This window comes from Schistocerca piceifrons, chromosome 8 (genome assembly GCF_021461385.2).
Source record: "Schistocerca piceifrons isolate TAMUIC-IGC-003096 chromosome 8, iqSchPice1.1, whole genome shotgun sequence".
Lineage (NCBI taxonomy): Eukaryota > Metazoa > Arthropoda > Insecta > Orthoptera > Acrididae > Schistocerca > Schistocerca piceifrons.
Window position 1 is genome coordinate 340,454,488 of NC_060145.1, and position 26,513 is coordinate 340,481,000.

Sequence of the window (26,513 nt, forward strand, 5' to 3'; positions counted from 1 at the left end):
ACAGTTCTTGACAAAAGAAAAACAAAACTCAAAACTATGTGAGCCGTGCTGCGGATCGCGTTGGTTAGCATCGTTTAGTTGGTATAGTTACGGTTGTCTTCTTCTTATGTTCATTGGCGCCACTCCGTTTGCAAGCGTTGTCTGTCCGCTAGTGGCAGCAGCGGCGGTTATCAATATCTAGTGACGGTGGTACTATCTTTGGGGCGACGTTGTGGTGTTTCCGTATCGTGAGAATCGGCAGTTCGGTTGATGACGGACGAGCAGCCAGGTCCGCGCAGCACGCGAACACGCCGGGACCACTGGCGGCATTCATGCACTGCCGGATGGAAGGGCTGTAGTCACGAGGGGTACAACCTCATTGTCAACCAGAGTTGATCGGGCCTTAATTCAAGTAGTCAAACCCCCACCATTTTGAGATCTCGCTATTTGCTTGCGTGTTGCTACTCGCAGTGTCACCGAGACGAAGAGCAGCGAGTGGAGCGTCTGGGAAAGGCGAACCCAATTAGTCTTCCTCCACTTCTTATTATGAATTGTTGCATTCTGTATGTTATTATTTGTGAAGTTCAACTAGTGGTATTTTTCCTGCCTTGTGGCCACTAACACTACAGATACATGCCCTGGAGCTTAGTGTATGTTACGGCAGTGTACTTTTCCTCGCCTTGCCACTGCTGTCCGGTAAGGCGTGTAGTTCGACAGCTTCCTTAATTTGTGGGCTGGGGGGTGCTTTTTTCCCCTACCCTGGTAGTAGTGGTTCCTTTCTGCTTTTGGATGCTCTAAAGACTGGAGTCTTAAGACGTAGTGCTGACTGCCGGTTCCGGCTTGGGTGTGTTATTCCATCGTTGCATTGGTCATCGCACGTTAGGTAGATTCGGCAAATGATTATTGGTCATCCAGAATGATATTTTCGCTCTGCAGCGGAATTTGCAGTGATATGAAACTTCCTGGCAGATTAAAAATGTGTGCCGGACCGAGACTCAAACTCGGGACCTTTGCCTTTCGCGGGAAAGTGCTCTAGTATCTTCACAGAAGCTCTTCTCTTCGCAGAAGGTAGGAGACGAGGTACTGGCAGAATTGAAGCTGTGAGGACGGGTCGTGAGTCGTGCTTGGGTAGCTCAGTTGGCAGAGCACTTGCCCGCGAAAGGCAAAGGTCCCGAGTTCGAGTCTCGGTCGGGCACACAGTTTTAATCTGCCAGGAAGTTTCATTATTGGTCATTCGTTTAAACTGCCACTAGTCTGAGTTAGCATCTCGTGAAGTGAACGCAACTCTTGGCTGCCTGTCTCATTGCTTGTGAAGTTTTGACGGTACTTTCCCAGGTCGATCCTTGGAGCAACGTCTGCGGACCCCCTCCTCTCCCCCCCTCTCCCACTTGGCTTGGTTAGATTTGATGATTGTTTAAAAAAAAAATATATATATATATATATATATATATATATATATATATATATATATTAAAGACTGTAATTTCAAGTTTGAAGATGTTTTAACTGGTTCTTAAGAGGATTGCTGGTCAGGCCTTCAGGAATGAAACAGTTTTAAATTATCACTATTGGGGCCTTCAGCTGAGAAATAATTGATTTTGTTGTCATTAGGGCTTTCAGCTATAGAACACTTATTAATTTATTGTTACCTTTTATCTGTTATTGTTTCCAAATAAAGTGTATGTGATTGATTACGGCCCCGTCCACAACAGGAACCCAGTCCTGTCTTCCTTGGTACCAAGTCTCACTATATGTATGTAAATAAGTGAAAAGTATAATGTACTAATGAAAAAAGATCGACAGCTACAGTGGCGAAAACGAAATGCTACTCAGTGAGAGTGAAGTTCAGAAATAGTGCAGTATTTTTCGCACGGCCAATACTGCCGTTGCTCATATGCACTGTGCCGAAGGGAGGGCGATGGGGGAGGACCGCTTTGCCGCTCCCCGCTTCACCTCTCCCACGGCGTCGCGCGGCGCGACAAACTGTGCCACAACCACACCACCACGCGATATGGCACAGGCGCGAGTCGCGCCACTGAAGTGTCGCGGACCAATCGGAGCGGTCCCACTTCAACCAGTTAAGTAACAAAAATGCGCGTTGCCCTGTGCCGCGCCACACACGCTATGCGCGTCTCAGTTTGCGTCTTGGGAAATGGACTACCGGCCTCTATTCAGCAGCAAAGGGGCCCGTGTAATTCTAAAAGGACAGTTACTAAAATTAGAAGGAAGGTCAGCGTTGGCCGTAATTTTGATGATTTATTAACAGCAAAATCGATTTATTGTGATCGTTTCATAGCTCCTGTTACTGCTAATAACTAGACACCAGTGCCTACGAGCCTTAATTTGTACGCTAAAGCACTGAAGGTGATCATTATGTGATCGAAAATCGATTTTGCTGTTAATAAATCATTAAAATTACGGCCGACGCTGACCTCCTTGTCGTTGAGTATACAGCACTCTATGGAGTCGCCAATCAAGGATAGTTACTATTTACAATATATACACTATCAGATCAAAAGTATGCGGACACCTATTAGTGGACATTAACATGCGGTGTGTGCACCCTTCGCCTACATAATAGCTTGAACTCTGCTGGGGACACTTTCAGTCCGGTGTCTCAATGTCTGTGGTGGAATGGCAGCCCATTCTTCCTCAGGAGCCGAAACTAGCAAAAAATGGTGACTTGGGACGCTGTCGCCTGGAGCGAAGTCGATGTTCTAAGTGAAAAGTGTTCCATTGTGCTCATATCGGGACTCGGGACAGGAGAGTCCATTTCAAGAATATTGTTGTCCACAAACCATTGCCTCACAGATGCTGCTTTATGACAGGGTGCATTGTCATCCTGATACAACCAGTCACCGTCTCCGAACTGTTCCTCTATTTATATGAAGATAGCATCTGTTCTTTCAGAGATGGCCGAAAGAACAGATACCATCGGTGACCGTGCAGCTCGTTAGAATGAAATTACAATTAAATCAATACAATGAAACGAATACCCTTAGCTGCATACAGGCGTTGATATACAGATACCCCATCTTGCATATATATATATAGTTAAGGCTCACCGGTCATTTGACCATCTTCTGTGCGGATGCACAAACAGTGCCCGAACTCTTACGGGAATCGGTAAAGCCGCGAGTAATGAGTGTAATGGGCAGGGGCACTACGAATATAGTGCGGGACAGTAAGTTGGGAAAGTGGGTCTCACGGGAAGCGTGCCAGAGATAAGTCCCTGCAGTCGCACTATCCTCTGTGTCCTCGGTGGCTCAGATGGATAGAGCTTCTGCCATGTAAGCAGGAGATCCGAGGTTTGAGCCCCAATTGACGTATATCAACGCCTGTATGCAGCTAAGGGTATTCATTTCATTGTATTGATTTAACTGTAATTTTGTTCTTCGATTGTGCGCAGAACACAATGTTGTTAAACGTGTTCATATTCTTCGGCATTTAAGCATTTCTTGATCGCAATAAGAGAACTACGCCCTAACCACGAGAAACACCCCCACGCCACAAACTACCGCCCCGCCGGCCGGGGTGGCCGAGCGGTTATAGGCGCTACAGTCTGGAACCGAGCGACAGCTACGGTCGCAGGTTCGAATCCTGCCTCGGGCATGGATGTGTGTGATGTCCTTAGGTTAGTTAGGTTTAAGTAGTTCTAAGTTCTAGGGGACTGATGACCTGAGTAGTTAAGTCCCATAGTGCTCAGAGCCATTTGAACCATTTTGAACTACCGCCCCCGTACTTCAAATATGGCCAAATAACTTTTTGCAACCATTAGCCAAATCCAAACCGTACCAGTGGATTTGCATAGGGTACAGTGTGATTCATCAATGCAAATCCCTCGTTTCCAGTCATCCTCAGTTTATTAGCGTCGGACTTAAGCGTCGTTTAGCAATCACTACAGAAATTTGTGGCTTACTGGGAGATACTCGACCATCGTACCCCATTCTTTTTAACTTGGCACGTGCAATCATTGCAGCTGGACTGTCGATGTCACTTTTTAACTCATCTGTGATTCCTTACGCTGATTTCATGCACTTTTTTCAGCCACTCTCCGCAACGCTCGACCGTCCCCTGTCTGTCGGTACCGAGGAGATTTCAAAAAATAATGCAACACATTTTTTCTCCGCCAGTTTCGGTTGAAAGACTGCGGAAATTGTTATGGCAAATGATGGAATATTCCCACTTCAGACCCTACACTTCCATGAAGTTCCGATAGGTCGCAGCGCTGTACGTAGCCTTCAAAATGACGTCTGTAACGGAGGTGGGTTCCAGGCAGAGAGCTGTCATTCAGTTTCTTTTGGAGGAAAGTCGGAGGGTCGAAAGACGTTCATAGTTGCTTGAGGAATGTCGATGCAGAACTGGCAGTGAACAAAAGCACGGTGAGTCGCTTGGCGAGGCGACTATCATCATCACAAAAAGTTCACGCAAAACTGTAAAATCTCTCGCGTACTGCCTGGTAGTAGACAGCTGTGGCTCTTGCAGTGCTATCCTGAGGAAACGACTTGAGGGTGTTCGTCATCACGAAAATGCAAACTAACTTCTCCTTCTCCGTTACAAAGCAAGCCATCATCCAAGTCTGCGCATCCGAGAGGAGCTCACAAAACTTCACTGGACTGTTCTTCCTCATCCACCCTACAGTCCGGATCTCGCTCCATCTGAATTCCGTCTGTTTGGCCCAACGAGAGATGCACTCCGCTGTAAACTGTAGATGATGGGGACTTTATTTTATTGTTGCAGGACGACGTAGGCTCCGACGTCGACCAGCTGAGTGGTAAAAAAAAAAAAAAAAAAAAAATGCGGGCTCACTCACTCATCTTATACTGTCCCCTCTTTGGGGAAGCGTGTGGGGGAGTTCGTAGCCTTTCGGGTTTTACGCCTCTGTGTACTTGTGTGTGTGATTTTATCTGTGATTTTTTGGTGTCTGTGAAATGTGATGAATGTTCTGTATGTGTCTGGTACTTTTCTGAGGTTGGCGTGATGTTTGGCAGTATGTGGGAGGGAGCAGGATTAGGGACTGGATATTGGGATTTTCTCTTCGACTTAGTCGTCGAATATCGTCATTGGGCGTTTGCGCTTATCGCTAGGGAGTGGATGAGAACGTTTCCTCATCTGGAAGAGCCCTCATAGAAGGCCCTTGCCAGATCTTGGAAACGCTTTCTAAGGACTGGGATTTCACCTGGGGCGTGCAGATCATCGGTAGGGAATCCGAGACGTAGATGCAGTGACCCCCTGAGGGCGCGGTTCTGCGGCCTCTGGAGTTTGTCCAGGTGCTGCTTTGCCGCGTATCCCCAGACATTCTGGCGCAGACTTTCCTGTGGACTTCCTCTATGTGGGGTTTCCACGTAAGACGAGAGTCCAAGGTTACGCCAAGGTACTTGGCGGTTCTGCGCCAGGGGAGTTGGTTTCCGTTTAGGTGAAGGTGGAAGGGGGGGTGGTGGGAGGGGCGTTGAGGAGGTTCGCGCCTTCCGAGCCTCCGGGTAATCAGCGTAGCCTGCGTCTTTTCAGAGTTGATGGTGATGTGCCAGTGACGGTCCCAAGTTTCTGTGCCATCTAAAACCCTTTGTAGCCTACGGATGACCAGTTCCTTGTTCGCATTTCTCGTATAAAAGGCTGTTTCGTCTGCGTACTGTGCGGTGTGCACCAGGGGGGCCGTTGGTGTATCCGACGTGTACAGGCTGAACAAAACGGGTCCCCAGGACCGATCCCTGTGGTACCCCAGAATGAATAAGCCTTTTGGTGCAGGTGGCAGTTTCTACTTTGCCAGAGACAGTTATGCCCGTGAGACAGCTTTTGATCTGGTTAACTATGCTCCTGGGAAACCCTTGTGTGTATAACTTGTAGAGTAGCCCTCAATGCCGTACTGAGACGAAGGCTTTGGCTACGTCTAGTAGCACTATCCCGTAGTAGCCTCTGTGGTCGAAGCCCTCTGTGGCTGCTTCAACCACTCTCATGATCTGTTGTGGGGCAGAGTGGTTCTGCCGGAATCCGAATTGGAAATCCGGCAGAAGTTGCTCTCTGGTGATATGTTCCTGTATGGGTATTAGCTGGAGGCGCTCATAGATCTTGCTGAGAATTGGCAAGAGGCTAATCGGCCTGTAGTGCTGGGGGAATAGAGGGTCTTTCCCTGGTTTGTGTAACGACAATGCGGGCATGCAGCCCATCCAATCAGGTGGTGTAAGGCGATGACGTTGAACGCAAAATATGTTCAAAAATAGAGTTTTCTAGTTTAAAGATTGGATAATAATACGGGGTATTATAATCCTGAATAAAACCAACCTGCTTTCAGAAAAAAGAGTTTTGCGTTACTCGTCGAACCCCCCCCCCCCCTCCTCCCTCCGTAAGTGAAGTCTGCCTGGCTTGGTTTAGCAGTGGTTGTTCCTTCGCGTTTCCGCTTCACAGTCACATCACTAACAGTCGACCTGGACACCTTTAGGATGATTGAAATGTCCCTGATGAGTTGTTCAATGACTAGTCCACGTTCGAAGTCTCTGAGCCCTCTTAACAAATCCATTCTGTTGTTACTCCATCTCTGCTGACAACACAATAGTCCTCGACTCCGTCCTTATCACAATGGGGTGTCGCGATACTTCAGATCAGACAGTGTTTTAGGTGGGGAGACAAAGGGGGTCAGATCAGACAGTGGGAGAGAGAGAGAGAGAGAAAGAGAGAGAGAGAGAGAGAGAGAGAGAGAGAGAGAGAGACGGCGGGCCGTACTCACCGCCCACGATTACGGTGCCTCCAGAGCCCGCACCCTTGCCACCTGCGGAGGCCCTCTGGTGCTGCTCCAGCGAGTGCGCCAGCTTGGCGAACGCCCACTCCCTGCAGAAGAAGCGCTTGCTGCCCCCGGCGGGCGGCGCGTCGCCCACGCCGCCCGCAGGCGCCGCCCCCACAGCCGCAGTCGCCACCGCAGCAGCCGTGTTGCCCTCGGGGGACGACATCTCACTGGTCGGCAGCCGGCGCCATGGCAAAACAGGTACCCTCGCGTGTCAACACAGCTCCCCAACTGGAAGATTTCTAGATTCTCCCCCTCCTCGTAACCACCTTAAAAGAATAACACAAAAAACACGCCTCTCTCGGTAGCAAAAAAGTGGTGTGTTATTAACTGGCGCTTGAGTTACTCTACACAGCTCTTGAGACGGATCGAAGTATAAATATACTGTGGACGACAATTTGCGGTGAACAGGTATATTCCCTATGGTAGTCTTCAACGACGCTAATTACTATCACTTAGATATAAACGAGGAACTTTTCTTGCTGTGTCTTTCCCACTGATCACGACAGTCTGCAAATAACCGTGACTGAGAACTGAGGGAACGCTCCTCTCACGTCCAGTTATTTGAGGATCCTGTCCACACTAAGGCCACTAATTACTCTAAGACTCACAGCACCTGAAGTGAATGGTAGGCCATTCGGTAATACTGCCTGACACTTGGGAACTTATCTCGACTACTGCTTTGGCTATAAACAGGTAACTGCGGGAGCGTCAAAACAAATGTTTCTCTCTCTCGATCAGCCTTGACACTTCCCTAAATAGTTAAACGCTTTGGTATTGTGGGTAACTCGCGAAGCACTCCGCCTAGAATCGTGTTGTCACGAAAGACGCGAGAGTCGACGCTCGCTAGGCTCGGCCAGACACCTCGCCGCTCGGTGAGGTTCCGGACAGGTGTCGACCAGTTGGCCGGCTCTGAGGCTACGTCCCGCAGAAGAGCCCGGGTGGACCCAGCGCCGGGTCCGTGGAGCAGAGACACGGCAGAGGAGACGGCATGCCCCTATCTGGGGACGCGGCAGCATCGGGCGGCGGGCGAACTGCCGCCGCTGCAGCGATGTGTTGTCAGGGCACAGGCGTTGCTGGTCGCGGCACGCATCAGTTCGGCATCCATCTTCGGCAAAGTAGTCTTCAGTGGCACGACGTCATCACGCCCAGTCTGAAAAGAAGGAAGATTCCACTAAAAACACGCGCTGACATCAAGGTTCTCTACTCCAACATTACCTTTCACAATAAAAATAAACTCTGAGCTGTAACCTGTCATGTACTCAAGCAAATGCTACCTTAGGAATTCTGCGATACCAGGGGAGATCGGTATCTTCATTTAAAATAAATAAATTCATATTGCACGTATTTAAAACAATGTTGAATTATTTTAAATAATCTTTGTAAATTCATTTCTATCAATTTTGCTAAACGTGTACCAGTGATTATCTCCGTCGTTCATATTGAGGGGGGTAGGACGTCTACATCTACATCTACGTGTACATCTACATTTATACTCCGCAAGCCACCCAACGGTGTGTGGCGGAGGGCACTTTACGTGCCACTGTCATTATCTCCCTTTTCTGTTCCAGTCGCGTATGGTTCGTGGGAAGAACGACTGTCTGAAATCCTCCGTGCGCGCTCGAATCTCCCTAATTTTACTTTCGTGATCTCTTCGGGAGGTATAAGTAGGGGGAAGCAATATATTCGACACATCATCCAGAAACGCACCCTCTCGAAACCTGGCGAGCAAGCTACATCGCGATGCAGAGCGCCTCTCTTGCAGAGTCTGCCACTTGAGTTTGCTAAACATCTCCGTAACGCTATCACGGTTACCAAATTACCCTATGACGAAACGCGCCGCTCTTCTTTGGATCTTCTCTATCTCCTCCGTCAACCCGATCTGGTACGGATCCCACACTGATGAGCAATACTCAAGTATAGGTCGAACGAGTGTTTTGTAAGCCACCTCCTTTGTTGATGGACTACATTTTCTAAGGACTCTCCCAATGAATCTCAACCTGGTACCCGCCTTACCAACAATTAATTTTATATAATCATTCCACTTCAAATCGTTCCACACTCATACTCCCAGATATTTTACAGAAGTAACTGCTACCAGTGTTTGTTCCGCTATCATATAATCATACAATAAAGGATCCTTCTTTCTATGTACTCGCAATACATTACATTTGTCTATGTTAAGCGTCAGTTGCCACTCCCTGCACCAAGTGCCTATCCGCTGCAGATCTTCCTGAATTTCGCTACAATTTTCTAATGCTGCAACTTCTCTGTATACTACTGCATCATCCGCGAAAAGCCGCATGGAACTTCCGACACTATCTACTAGGTCATTTATATATATTGTGAAAAGCAATGGTCCCATAACACTCCCCCTGTGGCACGCCAGAGGTTACCTTAACGTCTGTAGACGTCTCTTCATTGATAACAACATGCTGTGTTCTGTTTACTAAAAACTCTTCAATCCAGCCACACAGCTGGTCTGATATTCCGTAGGCTCGTACTTTATCAGGCGACAGTGCGGAACTGTATCGAACGCCTTCCGGAAGTCAAGGAAAATAGCATCTACCTGGGAGCCTGTATCTAATATTTTCTGGGTCTCATGAACAAATAAAGCGAGTTGGGTCTCACACGATCGCTGTTTCCGGAATCCATGTTGATTCCTACAGAGTAGATTCTCGGTTTCCAAAAACGACATGATACTCGAGCAAAAAACATGTTCTAAAATTGTACAACAGATCGACGTCAGAGATATAGGTCTATTGTTTTGCGCATCTGCTCGACGACTCTTCTTGAAGACTGGGACTATCTGTGCTCTTTTCCAATCGTTTGGAACCTTCCGTTCCTCTAGAGACTTGCGGTACACGGCTGTTAGAAGGGGGGCAAGTTCTTTCGCGTACTCTGTGTAGAATCGAATTGGTATCCCATCAGGTCCAGTCAAACTGGACGACTTGGAGCAAGAGAGGTACGAGAGGACATTTTAATTTCCACTGTCTATACTTTTACGAATAACTTCATAAAACTTTGTCAGAATGGCCAGAAAGGATTCAGGATTTACACTCATAGCATTGGAAGTTCAAAAATATAAGAAAATAATTTTTTTTACATTTAAAAGTTGACATTTTTTCACTTACCATTGGCTGCACTTGTTGCTATAGGTACACTTTCCTTCATAAGTAAGGGAGATTCTTCGATGAATTTTGCACAGCATACAAACCATACTTACAGGTGTATGAAACTCTAGAATTTTCCAAATCTATTGAAAACTGTGGTAATAATTGAGATAATTAACTATAAAATTTGAGTTTTTTCTAAACACGAAGTTTAAAAGGTAACAGCACATTCATTTTTCCATAAATTAAATAATTTCTAGAGTTTCATACACCTGTAAGTATGGTTTGTATGCTGTACAAAATTCATCGAAGAATCTCTCTTACTTATGAAGGAACGTGTACCTGTAGCAACAAACGCAGCCAAAAGTAAGTGAAAAAAATTATGTAAGTTCACATGCAAAAAATAATTCTTTTTAATGTTTTTGAACTTCCACTGCTATGAGTGTGAATCCTGAATCCTTCCTGGTCATGCTGACAAAGTTTTCTGAATTTATTCGTAAATGTATAGACAGTGGGAATTAAAATGTCCTGTGGTGTCTCTCCTGCTCCAAGACGGCCCGTTTAACGTCCTACCCCCCTTAACTCTCTGCTTTTTACAGTATCTCTGTTCTTCGCTGTGTATGGACTTGGCGGAAAGTGGTTGTAGATGGGAGTCGAGTAGTTTCTGATGCTACATAAAGCAAATGTAATGTACGCTGCGTTCGTTCATATTGTGTCGTCATAATATGCGAAATGTTGCAGAATACAGAAGTTTAAAAGTTCAAATACTCTACAGCATTCAGTATATCGAGAATTTCTTTCCGTGTCTGAAGAGGACCATCGGACATTATTCTGCCTCTACGGAAGACAACGAAGCCATCTTCAAAATAATCAACTAAGTAAAATTTCATCTTTTCATGTGTGGATCTGTCCTTCGATGCAGTTAACTTAAAAATAATGACAACGCGTAGTTTCAGTGTAAGTAATTGAATGTACAACATTTAGTAAGGACATTACAACCATTAGATACCCTCTCCTTTACATTATATATGTAGGAAGCTAGCAGGAGCAGGTGAGGTAGAAAACTTGATACTGCAATTAAAATTGGTTTTACTATGTACTTGGCTTGCATGGTCTTTCTTGCTTTGAAGACAAGTGATTGAGTATACAGCACTGAAGAGGCACAACATAACCCTAAGATATCCTTTCCTCTACATTAGATAGGTATGGTGTCTGCTCTTCCAGTCATGGTACGTAGTACGTAAGCCTGACGGCATATCGATCTTTCGGTGCAAAATGCACAATAACGTCCGACGTCTCGCGGGAATACATTAGGGCTGCGAGCGAAGAGGAATAACAGATAGGGGACACGGCTCTGTGGTGTGCAGCATATGGAGATTTTCGTCGGGTGGCAGACGTCAACGGATAGCCAAACGGTTAAGACGCTCGATCGCGTGAAGCAGGAAATTTTGGTTCGACTCGCAGTCCGGTACAAAGTTTTACTTGTCGCCAACGAGTTATTTCAATGCAGCAAAAATTTATTTCTTGACACGTTGTTCTAAAGGTACAACATTCCAACCGACATGTACACATATGAGTAAAGAGATCATGATGACCGAGCGAGGTGGCGCAGTGGTTAGCACACTGGACTCACATTCGGGAGGACGACGGTTCAATCCCGCAACCGCCCATCCTGATTAGGTTTTCCCTAAGTCGCCTCAGGCAAATGCCGGGATGGTTCCTTCGAAAGGGCACGGCCGACTTCCTTCCCCATCCTTCCCTACCCGATGACCTCGCAGTTTGGTCTCCTCCCCCCAAATCAACCCAACCCCATCGTCATGATGATTGCCCACTGCCAGACTAATGCCGCCTGGTCGAGTTGCGTGGACGTGACGCAGTAAGGAAAGTGTATAAACGGAGTACAGACATATAGGGAATCATTCCAGCAATGATACGTTGCACAAAACGGGGAAATCGATTGATATTAGCTACTCTGTTCTGGGTACGAGCATCTCATAAACGGCGGAGCTGGTCGGCTGTTCGCGTGCTACGTTTCGCGAGTGTCTGAGGAAAGTGGTTGGAGGATGGTGAAACCATAAACGAGAGAAAAGGTCTTGGACATACACGAATCAACAAACACAGTCTGAAAAGCAGGACAGGAGGCGTTCTGTGGGACATCTGTGAGAGGCTACACTGCTGGTGAAGAAACAACTGTTTTGGAGCTCGGCGTTCAGAGCACTACAGTCGAATATGGGACTCTGCAACAGGTGACCCCTATGTTGACCCAACAACGCCGTCATTTACGATTGCAGTGGGAACGTGATCGTCCAAATTGAAAGATGGATTAATGGAAACGTCTCCGCTCCGTAGGTGGTGTGAGGCGAGTATTGGTTAAAAAGAGACAGGGAGCAGGCGAAAGATAGCGGATAATGGACACAGGAGAGCTAATAATAGGTGGAAGGATGTGAGTAACAAAAATAAGTACGAGATGGAGAGAGATGCCTATGGTAGCTGACGAGGAGAAGGCGTGAGAGAGAGCTGAGTGTTTTGGAATAAGTGGTTCGTCAGGAAAGAGAGAGAGATAGGGAGTGAGTAATATGGGAGTTTACTATTTTTGTTAAATCCAGCAGAAATTGCTGATAAATACACATCATTAACTTCCGATTTCACTGACGCTCTTTACTCATTTATGCAAATCTTAATGTATGCAAAGTAGTACTCGGTGGAGCTGAACTGCTCCAAATAGTGCAACACACCAACGTATCTCCCATCGCCAGAATATGCGACTACAATTTTTTTCCTTTATTGTTAGGTAATGTCATAATTTCTGCTGCTATGTAGCTAGCAGATGAATGAAATGACATCAGGCTTAAACAACTAAACGCGATGAAACCTTGTTGGTCGGGTGTAGAAAGAGTAGTGTTGTTATGAACAGCTGCGCGCCTGGCTGGTTGTAATGCCGCGTGAAAGTGCCGCTGTGCGGGTTGCCGCTCGATGCAGCGCCAGGCGTCAACCCCACGCGACATTGTCTGGCTCGATACGACTGCCCCGTACACGGTAGTGTCTCGCGTCACACAGCGCACACGTGTGTCTCTGCGCGGCAGCCACCGGTCGGGACGGAATACAGCACTACAGGACTTACCCGATGCTCTGTCATAACTCCCTAATAAACAGACTAGGAGGTACCATTCTGTCATCACACGTCACCCACGATTTCGTTTGCAATTTGTGGAACGAAGTGAGGAAGTTGATTACAGTTTGCCACATGTCTTCCCCATGGCTAGATTAACGTGGCTGTTTCACCTAATAACGTTCCTGACAGATACTACTAGTGATTTCTGGCTTATGACCAATTCCATTGACTGGTCGCCGATCCCTCCACAGAATTATCTGAATGATAACTCTTTCGCCATTTGATTGATTATTAATTTCCTTCTAGATACACTTCTAGAACTTCCATTTTGGAACCTTTTTCAAGTGATTCATTATTGCATTTCAGAAATTAGTTACATTTCATGTCATAGTACATCACGGCTACAGCCAATTTTTCGTCACTTGTATAATAGTATAATTACCATTCCCCTTGTCCTGTTCCTTTCATCTGTGATTCAGCATATTTGTTATTCGACCTTACAGAAATCATCTTGTTAACGCCACTTACATGGTTTGTTAGAGAACCAAGTGCAAGCATCATGTAGGCTGTCAAAAATTTGTACTGAAACCCTCCCTCAAATTCTGCTGAAATTCTGTGAAGTTGAGAAAGTAAACATTGAAGCTGTGAAGCTACATCATGAACAGTGTCCGAATGAATCGACGGCTTTCGGTGTTCAACTGAGTTGGTGAATCCATTTTTATGCACAATGTTTCGGATGCCGACATCGCCGCGTTCTTCAGGTTGTGCGGTCTGTGTTATGTGTATTCCAACCTGACGGTGAAGTCTTGTTGCTGGTGAGCCGCTGTTTATTTTTCACAGATTGCACTGTTATTTCGTGACGCACCCACGCTCTTACCGTTTCCCGGTTCTAGTGGATGAAATGCCCTGCGATATCTTGATAAATTGAGTGCTGGTCCCCAAATATTGTTCAAATTGAAAACTCCGCCACTCTTCATTAAGTTTTCGGTTATCTAGGCCACTAGTACCTATAACAACACAGCTCAAAACACCTGAGAAGACGACTGGACCAGTCCTCGAAATACCGCAAAGAAAATGGAACCTATAACTCGGCTGAACACCCTAAAGCACCCTAATAATCAAACGCGACGAAAAACATGACAGATCCCAATTTGTTTGACAACACTAGGTTAGAGTCTCGGTGGGGTACACGGTTCAAATAGCCTAGAAATATGAAAACATGGAAAATTCCGCAGAAAGGTGTATAAGAAACTGAGATACATAGCAACCTACGACGCCAACCGAAGTTTGCGATTTCACTTTATTTTCGGTTTCCGTAGTCCGACCAGGACTCGATCCGCTATCTGTTACCAGGCACGCAGTTTACCGCTAGGCCATCAGGATTGACATGAAAACGCAACAGTATGTACAGCATCAAATTATTAGCGAGTGCTGTCGAGAAATCCCGCGCCATGTGTAATTCCTTGGAATGAGTTGGTGATTTCGGAAGCACGGCCACTAGGATGTGTAGATTACTAGTGTACTGGAGTGGACTGTGATCTTGCCAGTGTCGGCATATTCTACATACAGAACAGAAAATAAATTATGTACAACAGTAAGTTGTATTTATACATGAACAAATGTTATACACTGAAGAACCCGGACAATATTTAGAGTAAGCAATAATTGCCTAGCCGACGACAGAAGAAAATTTCTAACCGAAGATGAACATATATACATAGTATTTTGTAATTCGTTTCCAATTGTCCAATACTGCACGCAATCTTGCGGTCAATCGATAGGAAAATGCTGAATATTTCAGTCTCTTGATGTGAGAACGAAGACAAATACCTAAATTTATCTTTACAGTTTTTATTTTTCATTTGTGTAGCGAACTGTATATCGTTGCAGCAGTCGAGCGGTCTTTTAGAAGTCTCACATCAACTGCACGTAAGCTCAACTGTCTCTTACGTAATGCACAGTGAAGCATATAGACAGCCATCTGCTTATGACACAACCAGTACTTCATGCATTTTATGTAACATTGGTTATGAAATGTGGTTTAACACCTGCGGGCGGCAGAACGGGCATACGGCCTTTTTTTTTCTTTTTCTCTCCTCTCATTTCCTTGCTTCAGTAACCACAGGATTTTTACGCACATACGGTAACGTAACTCTATTGCTCGGCAAAGCAATCTGTAGATCTAGCTGTTGTGGGAAGTGACTTGCTCACGTGACAAGGTATAGCAACGTTCCTGTTGAAGGCAGTGCAGTGCAGCTACACAAAGAAATCCCAAAGCCACAGCACAGCAGCACGCCGCTAGAGGAATCAAAGAAATGGCGCAGCCCACTAATAAAACGGAGACGAGCTGCGCCATCTTTTTTAGGGTCCTGTAACGGCGTGCTACGGTACTCTCCTGCTGGAACTTCTTTGCTTATCGGGACTGCAAACATGTACCTAGAACCAATAAAAATTACTTTACTTTTTTTGCAGGTAATCATTAAAAGTTTATGATTACGCTCGTAACGGGACGAAATGGTAAGAGTCGAGTGGGATTAGCCGAGCGGTCTAGGGCGCTGCGGTCATGGGCTGTGCGGCTGATATCGGCGGAGGTTCGAGTCCTCCCTCGGGCACGGGTGCATGTGTTAGTATAATTTAGGTTAAGTGGTGTGTAGGCTTAGGGACTGATGACCTTAGCAGTTAAGACCCATAAGATTTCACACACATTTGAACATTTGAAATGGTAAGGTGTAAAAGTTACTGCAGCAGGATAACAAGGCAGTGTGTTGCGCTGTTAGAAGTTGCTGCAGCAGGATCACAAGGCAGTGTGTTGCGCTGTTAGAAGTTGCTGCAGCAGGATCACAAGGCAGTGTGTTGCACTGTTAGACAACCCGCACATGAAGAGGCATAAATGAAGCCCCTTGCCTACTCGAGTTGGTAACCGGTCGAATGTGTATCTCTTCCTGTGCCGATAAACAGGGCTTCAAGACTGCGTGACTGCAAAAGTGACTCTCCAGTAAATCGCTTGCAGTGCGTTGCCAGTCAGTTGCCAGCGACTCGGCGCCCGCGTTGGCAAGCGAACTGAGTTGGATCGTCACCTCGAACAATGCTATGTGTATGTTTAATTCAAAGAAAAACGAGAAAATTATGACGACTGGCTTTCAACGGGAAGCGGAAAGACATCCCATTTTATATAACTACAAGCTCCCAGGCTATTACAGGAAGGATTTGCCAGAGAAAGCGCGGTCTGAAGCATGGAAAGAATTTCATGTGAACTGTATGTCGTGTACTGCATGTTTATTGTTCACAATAAAGTTACTGGTGCATCAACGGGAATACATGTACAAATAATGGAAAGCATCCCGGGAGTGGTCTTTTGTGTCACTAGCTGGCTGTGTCGTATAAAATCACATTGTCAAGCGCAAACGAACAGTGGAAACAACGGGAAACGACTACAAATCTCCGATACGCGTAAAAGCATTGGTGTCCACATATAAATGATAAAGTGCACAAACCTCAATCACATTACCCTATTTATACAGGATGTTACAAAAAGGTACGGCCAAACTTTCAGGAAACATTCCTCACGCACAAATAAAGAAAAGATGTTATGTGGACATGTGTCCGGAAACGCTTAATTTCCATGTTAGAGATCATTTTAGTTTCGTCAGTATGTATTGTACTTCCTCGATTCACCGCCAGTTGGCCCAATTGAAGGAAGGTAATGTTGACTTCGGTGCTTGTGTTGACATGCGACTCATTGCTCTACAGTACTAGCATCAAGCACATCAGTACGTACCATCAACAGGTTAGTGTTCATCACGAACGTGATTTTGCAGTCTGTGCAATGTTTACAAATGCGGAGTTGGCAGATGCCCATTTGATATATGGATTAGCACGGGGCAATAGCCGTGGCGCGGTACGTTTGTATCGAGACAGATTTCCAGAACGAAGGTGTCCCGACACGAAGACGTTCGAAGGAAGCAATTGATCGGCGTCTTAGGGAGCACGGAACATTCCAGCCTATGACTCGCGACTAGGGAAGACCTAGAACGACGAGGACACCTGCAATGGACGAGGCAGTTCTTCGTGCAGTTGACGATAACCCTAATGTCAGCGTCAGAGAAGTTACTGCTGTCAAGGTAACGTTGACCACGTCACTGTATGGAGAGTGTTACGGGAGAACCAGTTGTTTCCGTACCATGTACAGCGTGTGTACGCACTATCAGCAGCTGATTGGCCTCCACGGGTACACTTCTGCGAATGGTTCATCCAACAATGTGTCAATCCTCATTTCAGTGCAAATGTTCTCTTTACGGATGAGGCTTCGTTCCAACGTGATCAAATTGTAAATTTTCACAATCAACATGTGTGGCCTGAAGTGAATCCGCACGCAATTGTGCAATCACGTCATCAACACAGATTTTCTGTGAACGTTTGGGCAGCCATTGTTGGTGATGTCTTGATTGGGCCCCATGTTCTTCCACCTACGCTCAATGGAGCACGTTATCATGATTTCATACGGGATACTCTACCTGTGCTGCTAGAACATGTGCCTTTACAAGTACCACACAACATGTGGTTCATGCACGATGGGGCTCCTGCACATTTCAGTTGAAGTGTTCGTACGCTTCTCAACAACAGATTCGGTGACCGATGGATTGGTAGAGGCGGACCAATTCCATGGCCTCCACGCTCTCCTGACCTCAACCCTCTTGACTTTCATTTATGGGGGCATTTGAAAGCTCTTTTGTAGGCAACCCCGGTACCAAATGTACAGACTTTTCGTGCTCGTATTGTGAACGACTGTGATACAACACGCCATTTTCCAACAGGGCTGCATCAGCGCATCAGGGATTCCATGCGACGGAGGGTGGATGCATGTATCCTCGCTAACGGAGGACATTTTGAACATTTCCTGTAACAAAATGTTTGAAGTCACGCTGGTACGTTCTGTTGCTGTGTGTTTCCATTCCATGATTAATGTGATTTGAAGAGAAGTAATAAAATGAGCTCTAACATGGAAAGTAAGCGTTTCCGGACACATGTCCACATAACATATTTTCTTTCTTTGTGTGTGAGGAATATTTCCTGAAAGTTTGGCCGTACCTTCTTGTAACACCCTGTAAATCTCAAAATTTTTCAAAGTAAAAGTAACGATGTGTTAAGGCGGAAGAAATCAACTGAGCCAAATCACTGTAGTACTGTTCAGTCGTTCTATGAAAAGCTATGGCCTTCGACTCTATCTTTCCAGCAACTTGGACGCTACATAAAGTCTTCGGTTTACGTTCCTTCTACGGATGAGTCCTTTATTTTCTTCGGTTTCTCACTGCAACAACATCTTCCTCTGTGCTCGACATGCCGAGTATAACCAGAAGATGTTGATGCTACGAAGAATACTCGCCCGCTCCCTCGCCCGCACGCGGCGACTGCAGTTGCTCACTTCAGAGTTTCGCGGTGTGCAGTACTGCGCTGCCAACCAATCGGCAACCAGCTGCCAATAAACAGGGTGGAGCGAATAACAGTGGCCCGGGAGAGAGGATTACGACTGGACGTGATTGTACGAGATGCTATCCAAAATTTTCGAGACTGGTGCTGTCATCTGTTGAAAACCTTAACTTTGGGCTAATGGTCACCATCACCCTAGAAGTAATTCCCATACGCACATACACACTGGTTCCAGCCTCTCTGTCACTGGTCAAACGTTTTCTGGAAGTCCTGTTCTTTGAGGTTGTTTATCACCGCCAATGATTCTTCTTGAATCCTCTCTAGAGTGTCGAACCGACGGCCTTTCAACTTGAGTTTCAGTTTTGAGAATAGCGCGAAGTCGCAAGGCGCCAAATCTGGTGTGTACGGTGGGTGGGGTACAACCGCCATGTTGTTTTTTGCCGAAAAGGTCCTGGTGAGCAAGGACGTGTGACAGGGCGCGTTGTCGTGATGCAGCAGCCAGTTCCCTTGACGTCAAAGTTCGGGCCGTCGTCGCCGCACGTTTTCACGGAGCCGTCGCGAAACGTCACAGTAGTACGCGGTATTCACTGTTTGGTTGGGTGGGACGATTTCTTTGTGCACAATTCCACTGGTATCAAAGTAAACGGTGATAATACTCTTCACTTTGCTCTTCACCTGTCTCGCTTTTTTGGGTATTGGAGAGCCGGAGCTCTTCCACTCAAACACACACGTACGGCTTATGCTCTGTCCCCCAAACACTTGTTCAATCATTGCAAGGGTCTCCGTGTTTGTGTCTCTCGTCACGTAAATGGAACTGCATAATATTGCGAAACGGTATGCCATTTCTTTTTGCGTTAAATTGTGTGAAAACGCAACGAAAACTTACGGTCAGATTCAGAAGGCTTTTGGAGAGGAGGTTGTGCCAAGAGCTCAAGTTTTTCGTTGCCATAAAATGTTTAGTGAAGGCAAAACTAATGTTGAAGATGAAGACCGCAGTGGACGACCATCAACCTCACGGACGGGTGTCAACTTGGCCAGGGTGAGTGAACTCGTACAATCTGATCGAAGATTATCCGTGAAAATGATTGCAGAACAACTGAACATCAATCGAGAAACGGTTCGTCTAATAATAACTGAAGATCTTGGTATGAGAAAGATTTGTGTAAAAATGGTCCCCAAAAATCTCACACCACAACAGCGAGAAAAACAGAAAAATGTGGTAGCCGATCTGTTAGAGCAAACGGAAATCAATCCAGAGTTGTTCAATCGTGTTATCACTGGTGATGAAAGTTGTTTTTTTCAGTACGATCCAGAGACAAAACGCCAAAGATAGCAAAGGTGCTCAAAGGGATCACCCAGACCAAAAAAAGCTCGCATGTCAAAGTCAAAAGTGAAATGCATGCTTGTGTGCTTCTTTGATTCCAAGGGAATTGTTCATAAAGAGTGGGTGCCTCCTGGACAAACAGTTAACCAATATTACTACTAAGAAATTTTAGAAGGACTTCGTAAAAGAGTTCCTCGTATCCGTACCAACATTGCTGATAATTGGATTCTGCATCACGATAATGCGCCATCCCATACTGATCTGTCAGTACAGCAATTTTTAACCTCAAAACAAATTTCACTACGACCACGGCCACCTTATTCACCAGATATCGCTCCGTGTGACTTTTTTCTATTTCCAAGAGTCAAAACGGCGGTCAAGGGACACCATTTTCAAACAACACAAGGTGTCCGAAAAGCTGTGACGACGGTCTTGAAGGATATTACAGAAGATGAGTTCCAGAAATGTTACCATCAATGGCAGAAGCGCTGGAAAAAGTGTGTGCAGTCAGAAGGGAACTACTTTGAAGGAGACAACACTAAACTTGACTAAATCGGTAAACAACATTTTTTTCACATCAGTCTATTTATTGTCGCACCCCGTATTTGATCGCTACCCACTTCCATCGTCGTTACCGGAACTCGCCTCGATTCTTCAGGTAGAGTAGTATAATATTCTCTTTAAAACTATACAGGGCCTTCAGTTATCTATTCAGAGACGACCGAAACGAGTGTCCTACACCGTATTAGGCTCGGCAGTGTGTTGTGGTTTTGGTGTTTCCATGCTTTTGTCCAATCCCAGTACGTACAGCGAGATTGGACTGAGAAAAGTTTGGGACTTGTACGGGCACTGATAACCAGGCAGTTGAGCACCCCACAAACCAAACGTCATCATCATCATCATCATCATCATCATCATTATGTGGATTTTCTCATTTTCGGCCCGTATTGCCGGTGGAATAAATCCCCAATCGTCTCTGCTCAGATATATACTTTCCTTATCGTGTAACATTCCAGCAATACCACAATGCGGCATTCGGCGCACGGTGGATAGTGTTTATAATTTTTTGACCCATCGGTGCACGTGGATGTAAATTGGGACTCAAATTATCCCGGTTAGACTATACTGCACAGTATTTCGCACATGTCAACAGCATTACACACACACCATTACATCAAAGCTCACGTCTGGTGAAATTTTCATCGTTCTAGAAAAGACTGTGGATATCTACATATCGTGAGAGAAGTTCTTCTTTTAAAGGTCACCTGCTATTAACGCGGACTGTGAGCGTCGTGTTGTGACGTGAAAAACCGAGCCCTAATACCAACGCCGGTTTCACTCACACTACCGAAGTAACGCCAACGACACACAAACAGCGGGCTATACTATTAGCGGAACAGCAGTTGGGACCATGTTACGCAGTTGGCAACATTTTCTTTTTTTTCTGGCCCATCAGGGAAAAATTTAAAGCAATTTCCGCGCAGCAACACCCGTTTCCATGAAAACGGCGTACGCAATTACGAAGGGCAGTTTGTGTTGTGCGCAATATGCACGCACATCGCGGCTCTGTGAATGTGCGACACACTGCAATTTCGCAACTAACACCAGTCACTGTAAAACGCCTCAGCCTTTCTTCAAAGCAGCCTGTAGTATTTTCGCTATGTCCTCCAGCTTACAGACAACGTTTTTCTAACAGTTACAACCACTCTGAATTAATGTTACATAGTACATACACAACTGGCCATTAAAATTGCTACACCAAGAAGAAATGCAGATGATAAACGGGTATTCATTGGACAAATATATTATACTAGAACTGACATGTGATTACATTTTCACGCAATTTGGGTGCATAGATCCTGAGAAATCAGTACCCAGAACAACCGCCTCTGGCCGTAATAACGGCTTTGATACACCTGGGCATTGAGTCAAACAGAGCTTGGATGGCGTGTACAGGTACAGCTGCCCTTGCAGCTACAACACGATACCACAGTTCATCAAGAGTAGTGACTAGCGTATTGTGACGAGCCAGTTGTTCGGCCACCATTGACCAGAAGTTTTCAATTGGTGAGAGATCTGGAGAGGGCAGCAGTCGTTCTATATTAATAAAGGCCCTGCAACATGCGGTCGTGCATTATCCTGCTGAAATGTAGGGTTTCCCTGTTGACTCAGGGATCAAGACGTGGCTGCACGATGAAGGGTAGAGCCACGGGTCGTAACACATCTGAAATGTAACGTGCCGTCAATATGAACAAGAGGTGACCGAGACGTGTAACCAATGGCACCCCATACCATCATGCCGGGTGATACGCCAGTATGGCGATGACGAATACACGCTTCCAATGTGCGTTCACCGCGATGTCACCAAACACGGATGCGACCATCACGAAGCTGTAAACAGAACCTGGATTCATCCGAAAAAAATGACGTTTTTCCATTCGTGCACCGAGGTTCGTCGTTGAGTACACCATCGTAGGCGCTCCTGTCTGTGGTAAACGCAGCCATGGTCTCCGAGCTGATAGTCCATGCTGCTGCAAACGTCGTCAAACTGTTCGTGAAGATGGTTGTTGTCTTGCGAACGTCCCCATTTGTTGACTCAGGGATTAAGACGTGGCTGCACGATCCGTTACAGCCATACGGATAAGATGCCTGTCATCTCGACTGCTAGTGATACGAGGCCGTTGGGATCCAGCACAGCGTTCTGTATTACCCTCCTGAACCCACCGATTCCATATTCTCCTAACAGTCGTTGGATCTCGACCAACGATAAACCGCAATCGCGATAGGCTACAATCGGACCTTTATCAAAGTCGGAGACGTGATGGTTCGCATTTCTCCTCCTTACACGAGGCATCACAACAACGTGTCACCAGGCAACGCCGGTCAACTGCTGTTTGTGTATGACAAATCGGTTGGAAACTTTCCTCATGTCAGCACGTTGTAGCTGTCGCCACCGGCGCCAACCTTGTGTGAATAGTCTGAAAAGCTAATCACTTGCATATCACAGCATCTTCTTCCTGTCGGTTAAATTTCGCGTCTGTAGCACGTCATCTTCGTGGTGTAGCAATTTTAATGGCAAGTAGCGTACATTAATGTTACGTAGTACTTACCTCTACCTCTATATGATTACTCTGCAATTCATACATCAGCAGTACAAGAAACTGCACAATTTATTAGCTACATGAAAATTTGTGCCGGACCGGGATTCGAACCCGGATTTCCTGCTTCACGCGAGTATTAGCCTAAAACTCTTCGACTATCCGACACGCCTCTCGGACCGATCAGGCCCACATATGCCACTGCGTCCACGTCCTGCTGTTTGTTGGCGTTCCCGCACACGGAATACTTTATTATCGTTGTACGGACTGTGTGGGCATGTAATACTATTTTGCAGAGTTTGCGTTTTATGATGTACTATGCAGGAATGTCTGAAGGGCATTGCATACTACACCGTAAGACACACAGATTGCAAAATAGTGTCACACTTAAGTGCCTGAACCACTTTAAAATTATTTCTCTGCCGTCTGACTCTCGAATTGATTCGATTAATTAACATTTAAATCTTTCCGTGCGACCTCTGATTTGTCTTTTAGCGCGGTGGTCATTTCTCGGTGGGAGTCAACAAAATGTTTAGGCATTAGGATAAAGTTGGTGGTGATTGAAGTTCCGTGAAAAGATGTTTCACAACGAAAAATTACTGTTTTAATGATCGGCACCTCAACTCCCTTATCATATCGTGACACTCTCTCCCCTCTTTCGCAATAGTATACAACGAGCTGCCGCGCGGGATTAGCCGAGCTGTCTCGGGCGCTGCAGTCCTGGACTGTGTGGCTGGTCCCGGCGGAGGTTCGAGTCCTCCCTCGGGCATGGATGTGTGTGTTTGTCCTTAGGATAATTTAGGTTAAATAGTGTGTAAGCTTAGGGACTGATGACCTTAGCAATTAAATCCCTTATCTGGAAAATGCTCCCGTCTCGCTATCAGCTTTGTTTCCCGTTTTTCACACCAACAGCACTGCAGTGCCAAGTCGTGTAATCTGAGCGGTGAAAAAATATTAGAAAGTTGGCACGAACATAGAAGCATCCGAGAGAACCATGTGTTTCATAGATGTGATACGTGCATCTACGGCCACAGGTATGAACGTCCAAATGAATATACACACTGAAAATGGACGTTCTCACTGCCATCGTTGTGGTACATGGCGTACGTATTCTACATACACTGATCAGCAAGAACATTATGACAACCTATCTAACAGCGTGTATTCAACCTTTAGCACGGATAACAGCGGCACACGTCGTGGTATGGAAACAACGATGCTTTGGTAGGTCGCTGTAGGGAGTTGGTACCACATATGCACACAAAAGTCACCAAATTCTTGTAAATTCCGGAGAAAGAGAGAGAGAGAGAGAGAGAGAGAGAGAGAGAGAGAGAGAGAGAGAGAGAGAGAGAGAGAGAGGGAGGGGATGAGCTCTAACGCCACATTCCGTCACATCCCAGATTTGTTCGATTGCATGAGTTAGGGGGCCAGCGCATCAATTGGAGCTCGCCAGTGTGTTCCTCTAACCACTCCATCACACTCCTGGCCTTGTGACGTGGCGTATTATCATGTTGAAAAATGGCACTACCATCGGGAAACATGGTCTTCATGAAGAGGTGTACGTGGTACGTAACCAGTGCACGATACACCTTGGCCGTCATGGTGTCTTGCAGAAGCACCGCTGGACCCACAGATGCCTACTTGTACGTTCCCCAGAGCATATGGAGCCACCGTCAGCTTTACTCCATCCCACAGCACAGATGTCAAGGAGCAGTCCCCTGGAAGACGATTCATGAGACCGTACAACGCTCTGCCACTGCGCCAGCGTCCAGTACCCTCGGCCACGTGCCCATTTCCGTCGTAGTTGCCGATGGCGTGGTGTTACGTTGGCACATGCATGAGTTGTTGGCTGGAGAGACCCACCGGTTGGAGTGTTCGGTGTACTGTATGCTAACACACACTTATACTCTGCCCACCATTAAAGTCAGATGTTAGTTCAGTCACAGTTCGCCGCCTGTTCTCTTTTACCTGACTGCCCAGCTATGAGACCGCCAAATCCCACGACGTCTGGACGTGGTTACACCACATGTTGAAGACACTCACCACGCACTCCACGAACACACGACAAGTCGAGCAGTTTCCGTGCCGAGCCTCCGGGTCATCACAATTTGCCCTCGGTCTATCTCAGACAGATAGCGCGCCTTTCCCATTCTACATACGGACAGCAAGCTCACTGATGCTACACGCACCTTGCATCGCCAGGTGACGCTGCTATCGCCTGAACGGTTTTATATCGTCAGTAGCGGGCCTATGGGGTATCGTCTCAGTTGTGCGACTGGATTCGTGATTTCCTGTCAGCAAGGTCGCAGTTCGTAGTAATATGCGGCAAATCATCGAGTAAAACTGAAGTGATATCAGGTGTTCCCCAGCGAAGCGTCCTGGGACCTCTGCTGTTCCTGATCTATATAAATGACCTCTGTGACAATCTGAGCAGTTCTCTTAGGTTGTTCGCAGATGATGCTGTAATTTACCGTCTAGTAAGGTCATCCGAAGACCAGTACCAGTTGCAAAGCGATTTTGAAAAGATTGCTGTGTGGTGTGGCAGGTGGCAGTTGACGCTAAATAACGAAAAGTGTGAGGTGATCCATATGAGTTCCAAAGGAAATCCGTTGGAATTCGATTACTCGATAAATAGTACAATTCTCAAGGCTGACAATTCAACTAAGTACCTGGGTGTAAAAATTACGAACAAGTTCAGTTGGAAAGACCACATAGATAATATTGTGGGGAAGGCGAGCCAAAGGTTGCGTTTCATTGGCAGGACACTTAGAAGATGCAACAAGTCTACTAAAGAGACAGCTTACACTACACTCGTTCGTCCTCTGTTAGAATATTGCTGCGCGGTGTGGGATCCTTACCAGGTGGGACTGACGGACGACATCGAAAGGACCCAAAAAAGGGCAGGTCGTTTTGTATTATCACGTAATAGGGGAGAGAGTGTGGCAGATACGATACGCGAATTGGGATGGAAGTCATTAAAGCGAAGACGTTTTTCGTCGCGGCGAGATCTATTTACGAAATTTCAGTCACCAACTTTCTCTTCCGAATGTGAAAATATTTTGTTGAGCCCAACCTACATAGGTAGGAATGATCATCAAAATAAAATAAGAGAAATAAGAGCTCGAACAGAAAGATTTAGGTGTTCGTTTCTGCCACGCGCTGTCCGAGAGTGGAATGGTAGAGAGGCAGTATGATTGTGGTTCGATGAACCCTCTGCCAAGCACTTAAAGGTGAATTGCAGAGTAATCATGTAGATGTAGATGGTGGTCGGTGGTCATAATGTTCTGGTTGATCAGCGTAGGTTACGAACTCTAAACCTTTCTCAAGCTTCAGCACCTGTGTTTTCATTTTCAAGGGCAGAAACTTGTCAACTACCCGCAGGCAAAAACGGAAGTGTGATCACAAATCCGGATGAAAATCGATACGTAGTTGATATTAGTGTCGTGAATTCTCGTTGGGCTCCATTTATGATATATTCAAAAAACCTTAAAAATCAAGAAACCTTTTTTTCAAAAATCTTTGAACTGCCTGGATGGCATACATAGATAATGTAGACTAGTTTCAACTGTGAATGCAACCATTCTCCGATCATGCTTGTACGAGACGTAATCTGTACAAAAACTGGATGTATCATGCAGTATCTTGCAGGCAAGTTCAATGAACAATTTTTTGGTTGTGACAGCAC

At 46.0% G+C, this 26,513-nt stretch overlaps 1 protein-coding gene and 1 long non-coding RNA gene across 2 annotated transcripts in view; both read right to left on the minus strand.

Moving 5' to 3' along the window:
* LOC124712338 (ankyrin repeat domain-containing protein 50) overlaps positions 1-4,796 on the minus strand; it is a 151,105-nt gene extending 146,309 nt beyond the window's left edge. The window contains exon 1 of the mRNA XM_047242633.1: positions 4,793-4,796. Within this exon, the coding sequence (XP_047098589.1) occupies positions 4,793-4,796 (4 nt within the window). The remainder of the gene's footprint in view (positions 1-4,792) is intronic.
* Positions 4,797-6,872: 2,076 nt separating this feature from the next.
* LOC124712208 overlaps positions 6,873-26,513 on the minus strand; it is a 337,186-nt gene continuing 317,545 nt past the window's right edge. The window contains exon 3 of the long non-coding RNA XR_007005575.1: positions 6,873-7,907. This is a non-coding gene — a long non-coding RNA (uncharacterized LOC124712208). The remainder of the gene's footprint in view (positions 7,908-26,513) is intronic.